This window comes from Octopus sinensis, linkage group LG16 (genome assembly GCF_006345805.1).
Source record: "Octopus sinensis linkage group LG16, ASM634580v1, whole genome shotgun sequence".
In the NCBI taxonomy this organism is placed as follows: domain Eukaryota; kingdom Metazoa; phylum Mollusca; class Cephalopoda; order Octopoda; family Octopodidae; genus Octopus; species Octopus sinensis.
In genome coordinates this window covers 29,884,344-29,895,276 of record NC_043012.1, presented here as the reverse complement: position 1 = coordinate 29,895,276, position 10,933 = coordinate 29,884,344, and the positions used below count along the sequence as shown (strand labels likewise).

General features: G+C 36.6%; 1 protein-coding gene across 2 annotated transcripts in view; it reads right to left on the bottom strand.

Moving 5' to 3' along the window:
• Positions 1-2,372: 2,372 nt before the first annotated feature.
• The window catches only part of LOC115220374 (kelch-like protein 12), a 39,666-nt gene continuing 31,105 nt past the window's right edge, over positions 2,373-10,933 (bottom strand). For both annotated transcript variants that reach the window (XM_036509951.1, XM_029790489.2), the window contains exons 7-11: positions 9,331-9,437; positions 7,601-7,793; positions 5,264-5,521; positions 4,090-4,276; positions 2,373-2,637 (exon numbers count right to left, since the gene is read on the bottom strand). In XM_036509951.1, the coding sequence (XP_036365844.1) occupies positions 2,490-2,637; positions 4,090-4,276; positions 5,264-5,521; positions 7,601-7,793; positions 9,331-9,437 (893 nt within the window). In that variant the 3' untranslated portion in view covers positions 2,373-2,489. The remainder of the gene's footprint in view (positions 2,638-4,089; positions 4,277-5,263; positions 5,522-7,600; positions 7,794-9,330; positions 9,438-10,933) is intronic.

Sequence of the window (10,933 nt, the reverse complement as noted above, 5' to 3'; positions counted from 1 at the left end):
TCGATTACATTGACCCCCAACTGGTACTTATTTTATCAACCCTGAAAGGATGAAAGGCAAAGTCAACCTCGGCAGAATTTGAACTCAGAACATAGTGACAGGCGAAATATCGCTAAGCATTTCATCCAGCATACTACCGAATCTGCCAGCTCGCTGCCTTCATAATAATAATAATAATAATAATATGCTAAATCTTTTCTTTTTAGTTGGATAGAAATGCAATTGAAAGAATTTTCCCTGCAAAATTGGGAGTCAATTTAGATATTTTTTCTTTTCTTTTAAATTTTATCTTTGTTTTGCATGTCTTTTTTGTGTGTGTTGGGGGGGGGGACAGGGAGTAATGACTGGCTGGTAGGGGTTGCTGAGTTTTTTCTTTTTTTGCTTTCTTCTTCCACTCAACTGATCGGATTAATAGCAGTGGATAAGGTGGACAAGGAATACAATGGATATCTGATGTAGTGGACACCCAATGCAGTGGCCAGACATGTAATAAAGTGGACAGTGAAAACAGTGGACATGTGGGAGAGTAGAAGATTTGAAAGAATGTACATGTGGACATAGGGGTTGTGATAACACATTGGAAATGTTGACAGAATCGACACTTTGACAGAATGGACATGTGGCAGCTGTCAGGTTGACAAATTGGACATATTGTCACAGCTGAGATATTGACTGGTTGGTCATGTTGGCAGAGTGGACATGTTGGAACAGTGAACGTTCTGACAGAATGGACAACAGCCATTTTGACAAAGTGGACATGTCGACATAGTGGTAATGAGGACATGGTGGACCTATTGACAACATGGTCATGATGATAGAATGAACAGAAAAAGAAGGAGTAAAAAAATCAGTTGTATCCCAAAGGGGAACAGGAAGTGGACAGATGAATTATATGTTCATCAAAAAAGCAGTAAATAAATAAATATTTTGGTTGTTCTTGACCAAAGAATCTTATCTTTGGACACATTTCAGACAGCAAATGAACAGTTTTTTGTTGTTTTTTTTTTGCTGTTGTTATTTGTGTTTCTGTAATAATTTTTTTGTTTTGTTTCAAAGTTTTCTGAAAAAGTAATTTTAATAAATATTTGGGTTTTTTTAAAATTTCAATTTTTATATTCATTTCTTGAGATAGTTTAGTTTTTTAGTGTTATTTTTTATTTAGTTTGTAAATTCTTTTCTGTTTTCCACAAATGTTTATACATATGTGTGTATGTTTGTATTTATGTATGTCTGTATGTATATATGTGTATGTATGTAGACACATACACACATGTGGACAATGCAATCATTGAAACCCATAAATTTATATGTTAATAAAAGTTTTCAAAGATATTCATGAGTTTTGTTACATTTCCTCTACCAGTGTTTTTGTTAAAGTTTTCTTTTGAACAGGTCTTCTCTCATACCACTATAATCCTTCAGGATGGTACTGTATTAGCATGACAGGAATACTGTTCAAAAGATGATTTTACAATCACACCTCTTCTTTCAGGAATATTGGTAGACAAAATATAATAAAATTATGTAACAAAGCTCTAGAAAATTTTTTAAGTAATCCTTAAATTATATTCAATGCAAGTAAATAGGTCAACTGTCAAGGAATCATTCCAAATGATCACCATTTAACCATGTTCTATGGTTTAAGATTTAGAAAATGTCAGAGGAAAAGTCTATCATTTCACAAATTTAAAGCATAAACAGAAGTAAAGACTGCTTCTTTTATGCCCACATAAATCAAGCAACACAAACAGAATGAGTCACTTGAGCTTGGCAGTATGTACTCAATGACTTTGATTATCTTTAAAAACTGTTAGCAACACGGATTGACAGGTTTCCATGATTGCATAAAAATATATAAATTAACCTTATATTTATTTTATTGAGCATTTATCACTATGATATATGAAATATGCTTGATCACTATATCAATGTGTATGTATGTCAGTGTATATATGTACATACACACACATATATACAATATGAAGAAATTTGTATGTAATCATGCACACACACACACACAAAATATGTTCTGTCTGTCTATTTCTATCAATTTATCAAGCTATCCACACACACACACACACACACATTCTTATATCAGTATGAGTGTATATATGTTTATACATGTTGTATGAGTGAATGTGTGTGTGTGTTACTTTATATGAGATCAGTATGCTAATGTGTAAGAACATGCGAAAGAGCGATTAAACAAAATGATGGTCCCTATATGTAATTATGTAATATATATATATATATACACACATATATATGTGTATATACACACATATATATGTGTACACACATATCTGTCACTCTAGTTTATATATATATATATATCTATATATATATATATTATATATATATATATATATATAAATACATACATATATAGAGAGGGAGGGAGAGAGAGATTTGTGTGTGTATGTATGCATGCATATTTGTGTGTGTATGTATATATGTATATATGTATATACTGAAATCTCGAGAGTCCTTCATTGACAAAGATGTTCAGGAAAATAGCGGATGATTGCAACACCAGCATCACAACGTTGGGTGGACATATTCTGGCCGATTATTTCCCAAGTGTTCTTCAAGGGGTCAAAACTCTCCATAGAATTTAGCAATGTATTTCCATCATACCTGAAATATACAGAAGATGGAGGAAATTTTGAAAAAGAAATGGTAAGAATAAACAAAAAAAGAAGGAAAAAAAACAACAAAAAACAATCTCAAACTTCAAAAAAAATTTTATTTATTACATGTGTACAGAAGAAATCTATGGTGGATCAACTCAGAAGACATTGGTGGGCCCAAGATTATAGAAGACACCTGAAGAATGGCACTTTGGCTAAGTATCTTCCAATGCTTTGTGAGTGGATTTGGTAGACGGAAACTGAAAGAAACCCAGTGTGTGTGTTTCTGTCTCTTTGCCTTCATATATGAAAATATTTCTGGTCATAGGAGAAGTATTAGATTGTTTGGAAACAGGCAAGATTTGGCAAAAGAAAAGGCATCCAGCCATAGAAAATCTGATCTTCAGTCTGATCCATGGACATTAAAATGATGATATGCGTGATATATATACACATATCTGTATTACTATATCGACCAGATGTTGGCTTACAAAGCTGTTCCCGAAGTACTTAGTTAACAAAATGATGCCACTCCACAGGCTGGGTGGGCAGACCACCAACATTCCTCAATGAATGCTTGTTTGTTGTGCATTTATTTTACCATGCTTACATGAGTTACTCATGTTATTTGAGGCATTGTTTTATAGCTGGATACTCTTCCAGGCATTAACCCTTAACTGCAAATAAGCGACCACTTATTTCTTATGAGCTGCCAAGGCACAGTCAATATGGATGACTTGTTGACAGGAGAGACTGACGACAACAATGACACTGCATACTGATTGAAGAGGTAAACAAGCACACACACACACACACCACACACACACACACACACACACACACACACACATATCTACAACAGCCTTCTTTCAGTTTCTGTCAACCGAATCTACAGGCAAGGGCTTGGGTTATGGTTAGGGTTGCTTAGGGCTAAAGTGCTACCAAGTGGGACTGAACCTAAGACTACAGCTTCAAGAAGTGAACTTAACAACACAGCCATGATTGCACTTAAGTTATTTAACATAATTAATTGTATCCAATTAACGAAGTTACAGAAGGAGACTAATTCAGTCACAGAGTTTGCTGCGTGGTTAAGAAGCTTGCTTCCCAAGCATGAGATTTTGGGTTCAGTCCCACAGTGTAACACTTTTGGCAGATATCAACCAAAGCTTTGTGAGTGTATTTGGTAGATGGAAACTGAAAGAAGCTCATAGTGTGTGTGTGTGTCCTTGTCTTGACATCAGGTGATGGCTACAAATGAGCATCACCATTGTATGAATGATGTTGTTCATTTCCAGTGCTCCATGACGAACATGTCTGGCCCTGAGGACATATTATCTGGAAACAGTTGAAGGTGGGTGACAGGAAGGGCATCTGGCTGTAGAAGAACTGTCTCAATGAATTCTGTTTGACCCATGCAAGGACGGCAAAGTTAAATGATGGAAAAACTACAACTTACCCAGCAACCACTAGAAGCTTCCCTCGTAAGATACAAGCACCAACATAACATCTTGGTACAGTCATATTCTGTATTGATGTCCAGTGACCAGTGTAGCTGTTGTAACATTCTACGCTGGACAAATGGTTCGAGCCATCATAGCCACCACACACATATATGATGTCATTAACAACAGCAACACCTGCCCCTAAAACAGATAATTACATCAGCAATTTAAATATACATAAAGGATACACTAACAATTTGAACATTCAACATAACAGCATATGTGTGGTTGGTCTTTATGCCAGAAATAGCAGCCAAATCACCATCAAGTCACATTGTCCTGTATTAAGAAAAAACAAAGAGGGGAACACAATGTATAATGCATCCTGGATACAATGTGTAAATAAAAGATGTCATCATGGCTGGAATGGTTTTGATCGAAGGTCTGCATGACTGTGACTGCCCCGGGGGTAAACAGCAACATCAAGGAAGGCCTTAAGTATAGAATGGGGAATAAAACATTAAAAGAAAGGGTGGTCACAGATGGAACACCTTTGGTTGTAGGGTTGCTAGATTAGAGCTGTCCTGGGCCAAACAATAACAGCAACAACTAAAGATTTAATTATGCATAAGTTTGTAAGTGGAATATGTAGAAAAATATTTTTTCACCAAATTAATTGTTGTCATCTTAAATTAATATACTTATCAATTTCAATCTAAGACAAAAAAATTTATCATTTAGAATGTTTACTAAGCTATTTATTTGGTAAGAGAATGGTCTGTAATTGCTACTGAAAAAACACAACAAGGCAGAACTTGTCCAGGATTAACTTCCTTTATTTGCTAACAAGATAATTTCTGTCACTTACTGATGAAAATAACAGGGATTTTTACTACTGGAAAAAATGGTCACCCATTTTTCATTGCAGGAATAGTTGATTGTACTAACCTTAGTATTTGGCTACACTATGGTAGCACCTACAACCTAACTGTTCACTTCAGCAACACATATACATTGACATTTGTAGGTCAAATATCTATGTCTATATAAATTAATATGAAGTAAAATTTCTATCGAATAATGTGTCCAGTTTTTACAGACAGAAAAAAAAAAGGGAAATAAATAACAATAATAAACAAACACAAAAGGAAAAAAAAATACAAGCCGAAATAAAGGTAAGCTGCTGACCTGATCGTCGAGTGGACATTGGTTCCATGGGTGACCATCGTTCAGTGTCTGGATCATAAACTTCTCCTGAATCAAGGAGATTAACCCCATCATATCCTCCAATACAGTAAATCTTGTCTCTGGCCACAACAAGTCCAGCTCCTTCACGACCAACAGACATACCACACAGTAATATCCACTGGTCAAGCACAACATTATAAACCTCCATACTTGTGTGTCGAGAGTAACCATCAAACCCACCACAAACATAGATTTTCCCTGGAAAGAGATCAAACATGATTTTGCCTTGTAAATTTGTCATTGGTCAGTGATGACCACTGAAGCCTGGAACCTCAGTACAAATCTTTCACCATTTCAGCCAATCCTATTTCTTTCCCCTTCACACTCCATACTCCATTCACTTCCATCTCCTTCTTCAAACTGTCTGTTCCATCTCCTTCTTTTAACTTTCCTCTCACATCCTTATCTTTTCATTGGTCACCACTCTTCACCTTTCCTCTCAATTCTTTTACAAACTCATCTTCTTGTCCCTTGACAGTAAACTTGTCAGTACTGCTTTTGTCTTCTTTCCAGCAACTTATGACCACTCTTAATTATACAGGGTAGCCACATATCTCCTCCATTACAGAAACACCTGTGCTTCTCCCTCTGTCATACCTTTCAGACCATGGCAACAAATATACAGAGACAAGGGGGACATTTTCATTGTCTTGCAAATTACTGACATCATTTGCACTAGGGTCCCAAAATGAGCATCGAGAACATTCAGTAAAGTAGTTGGATTTAAGAAAGGCACCCAGCCACAGAAACCACATCATACCCAGACACTGGAGCATGAAGCAGTCTTCCAATTTAGTGAGATTCTGTCAAACGGTCCAACCCACATCAGCCAGGAAGACAGATGCGAAAGGATATGATGATGATGATGACATTTCAATAGGTCATAACTTTATGTGGGAATCTGCAGTCAGACCTGCCGTTCACACATATTAAACCATCCAAATAATTCTAACATACATCAATCTTTCATTTAATTATTAAAACAAAAATATGTCATCATCACCATCACCATTTAACATCCGCTTTCCCTGCTGGCATGGGTTGGACGGTTTGACTGGAACTGGTAAACCAGAGAGCTGCACCAGGTTCCTGTCTGATTTGGCAAGGTTTCTGTGGCTGGATGATGCCCTTCCTAATGCCAACCACTCCAAGAGTGTAATGGGTGCTTTTTATGTGCCACCAGCACAGGTGCCATTTACATGACACCAACGACATCCACAACTCAGAAAAGCAGTTGATTCCTACACAATTCAGTTAATATTATCTAATAAATTATTTCTTCGTTAACTATCCAGTGACAACTACCTCATAAACTACTTGCTACATTGACTCACTATAACTACTCACTACTACCACATAAACTACTTCTGGATTCAGCATCCAGTCACTACAACCTCACAAACCACTTGATGATGTAAAACCCTTTGCTTGTGACTGAACTTGCTAGAAATGGCAGAGAAATCTCATATCACAAAGGAATAGCATTAAAAATGCAGGGAAACCAGATTATGTGCTGCACTTTGAGATGCAGTATTCTTCTCCACAAGACAGGAACATAACAGCCGGGCTGTCATTGATCCTTTTCTGGTCAATGGGAGTCTGCCCAAGGTTAAAAAACAAGCATACCACTAAGAAGAATGTCAACACATCTTTCAGAATGAGTCAGGTTATGTGATTGCATGTCTTGCTAGAAACAACAGTCAAATTCCATCAAATAACATTGTAATATATTGCTTTCATATTTTTCCACAAGACCAATAATTCAAGAGGAGGGGCTACATCGATCACATTGACCCCTGCAATCAACTGGTACTTATTCTACTGACCCTGAATAGATGAAAGACAAAATCAGCTTTGGTGGAATTTGAACTCGCAATGTAAAGACAGATGAAATGCCACAAAGCATTTTGTCTGGAGCGATAATGATTCTGCCAGCTCATTACCTTGAATAAGATCCAAATCTATTAAAACATAAAATGTGCATTGGACAATATCCTAAAATGAAAAGAGAGGACAGTGAAGGCTTGTAAACTTTTAGCTACAGGTCAGCTTGACCAGGATCAACTCAGGGCTAAACAGCAATAACAACATTATCTTGCAGCACAATACTAACAACCAGCTAACCATCATCACTAACAACAACATCAACAACTACAATAACAACACCACCATCACCATCACAATAAATCTTAAACCACCAATGACAACAATAACAACAACATCATCATCACCATCATCACACCACTCCGAAATATTTAAAGAAATCCAATTCTCTACCTTTGTAAACACAAGCTCCTGCTAAGCCTCTGTGTTGATTCATTGGTGCCACATTTTGCCATTGGGCTTCTTCAGCTGTTGTGTCCAAACATTCTACAGAGTTTAACCGTGCTTGACCATCATAGCCACCAATAACATAAATTTTACCATTTAATGATACTGCAGATACATAGCGCCGGGATTTCAGCAGACTCTAGTGGAACCAATTAGAATAATTTGGTGATTAATTAAGATGAAAATGGATATTACACAAAGCGGAGTCTTGTAGATTTACAAAAGGTGGCTTTGGTTCACTCAAAGACTTTGTATAGTCACAGACATGACAATGGAATTAAGAACATGGCTTTGCAGTCATGTAGTTTTGGGTTCAGTTCCACTGAATGGCAATTTGGGCAAGTATGATGACCGACCAAAGCCATGACAAAATCCATGGGCATTGCCCCTCCTTGGACAAAGTCACTAGACAGAATATCCTCTTCGCTTGTAGGAGCGGATTCACAGCAAAGGGTAATGACCAATGACATTGCTATCCAGGTAATATCGTCCGGAGATAAAGGGACATCACAATGAATGTTGTGTATCAATGTGCAGGTTCTGCTGTACCACAGGGAATCTCACAGCAGAAAATCCTCTCCTCACACATTCCAGGAGACCCCTATTTATATCCTCCCTGTTCCTGTCATGTGCTGTTAACAAATGTCAAGCAAATATCTCAGAATATCCCACCCTTGAGCATTTCAACTGGTCATATCCAGCCCAAATATTCTGCCTGATTTTTATTTAACCCTTCAGCATTTAAACCAGCCATATCTGGCCAAATATTTTTTACGTTATATGTTGAAACCAGCCAGATCAGATCTCTCACACCTACCCTACAATGTCCTTGTAAAAATACAACAATCACATTATTGAACTCTCAAAGCTATGAGATAATGCAGGATTAATTCAAAGCAATGTGAATAAATAAGCTTTACATTCAACAGAAAAATTTGAATACGAAAGAGTTAAACCATCCAGATCCAGCTTCTCACACCTACCCTACAATGTCATTTTCAAAATAAACAATCACATCGTCAAAATCTCAAATCTATGAGATAAAGCATAATTAATTTGAAACAATGTGAATTAAATAAGCATGGATCTTTTCCTTTTGAACGGCACTTTGTAACATAATTTCTAGTTAACTAAACACTTTTAAACTTCGTATACTGGTAGAATGTGTTTATAAAACATCATTTTTTCTTGGCTTTATTGAGAAAATTCTATATGTTGTAACATATTTCCACTTTAATTTCAAGCATTTCGGCAATTTTAACCAATCCCTGACCTCCATTTAGGTAAACAACATTCCGTGCTGTATGAATATGTCCCTCCTTTAAGAAACACATTGGGTTTATTTACATTTGTGAAGAAAAAAAATACCCTTCCCCCACCCCTAACTCTAACCCTAAATCTAAAATAGATTGAAATGCAATAGATTGATACTAGGGCCATAATTATGGGTGACATTTTCATTTGACACCGCTACGGAAAATGAGATTTTTTTCTAGCGGTGTCAAATGAAAATGTCACCCATGATTATGGCCCTAGTATCGATCTATTGCATTTCAATCTATTTTAGATTTAGGGTTAAATCCTTTAAGGGTTTTTTGTTAGCATAAAAGATTAGATTGTTATAAACATCTATGCCTTCCTCTGAAACAGAGAATAATACTGACAATGGTACTTACAGGTAGATATTTCCATTCTGATGTCTTTGGATTGTACATTTCAACAGTGTCAACTAAATTCTGGTGGGAGCCAAACCCTCCAAGAATCACGACAACTTCTTGATTACCTGTTAGATAAAAATGAGAGTCAGTACATACTTGTGTGTGTGTGTATGCATATATAAATGCATATAATATTATATATATATATATATGTGTGTGTGTGTGGAGGCATAATGGCCCAGTGGTTAGGGCAGCGGACACGCAGTCGTAGGATCGCGGTTTCGATTCCCAGACCGGACGTTGTGAGTGTTTATTGAGTGAAAACACCTAAAGTTCCACAAGGCTCTGGCAGGAGGTGGTGGCGATCCCTGCTGTACTCTTTCGTCACAACAATATCTCACTCTTTCTTCTGTTGGCCTGCTCACTTAGCCAGCGGGGTGGCATCATTTGGAGGCTAAAACAATGTGAAGCGCATGGTGACCAGCGATGTGTAGCAACATCTGATATAAATAAAGGTGTGTGGTATGGTGATTAAAGCGCTGCACTCATGATAACATCGTGGTTTCAATTCCCAGACTGCTACATATTCATTTCCCGTTATTCCAGTCCATTCAGCTGTAAACGGGTACCCCTGTGATGGACTGTCATACCATTTAAGAGGGGAATGTTGGCTCTGCCCACTTAACCAGTGCAGGGGCAACATTCAAAAGCTACAACAATGCAAGTTACATTGTCTGATAGTCTGGTCAGTCAAGTGACCCCCACACACACACACAAGGAATAAAATTCACAGTATATAAGGATTAAAATAGAAAAATAAAGGAGTAAGCTACTTTTACTCTTTATTCTTCTATTTTATTCACATTATTTACATTATTTACATTTGATGGATATTTGTTCTCATCTCGTTTGTTGTTAACACAACATTTCAGCTGATATACCCTCCAGCATTCATCAGGTGTCTTGGGGAAATTTTGAACCTGGCTTCTCATTCCTAAGGTATTTTTTGATGTTGTTGTCATTATTATTATTATTATTATTCAGGACCATGCCTGGAATCAAACTCGGAATCTTGGGGTTAGTAGCCTGTGATCTTAACCACTATGCAATATGTCCATGGCGTAGTGGTTAAGAGCACGGGCTACTAACCCCAATTCTGACTACAATTCCAGGCAGGGATCAGAATAATAACATCGAAAAATAACTTAGGAATGAGAACCCAGGTTCAAAATTTCTCCAAGACACTTGATGAAGGCTGGAGGGTATATCAGCTGAAACGTTGTGTTAACAACAAACAAGATGAAGACAAATACCCGTCAAATGTAAGTAATATAAATAATGTACAGAATTCCTCATCTCTTAAATATAGAACTGTATTTCTATTTTATTCCTTGTAATCTGTGAAATTTCCCCGTCTAAAAAATTCACACTTTTTCTCTGATGATGGAATACCCAGTGCACAAACATGCTAACCAACCACCTAGGTCATCCCAGAAACGGTTGTAAGACTTCAAATTTACCCTAATTAAATTATTCTAAATGACTTGAAATACTCATTTTACCTTCATTTTGATTTTTCTTCTAATATATATATATATATATATATATATATATATATATA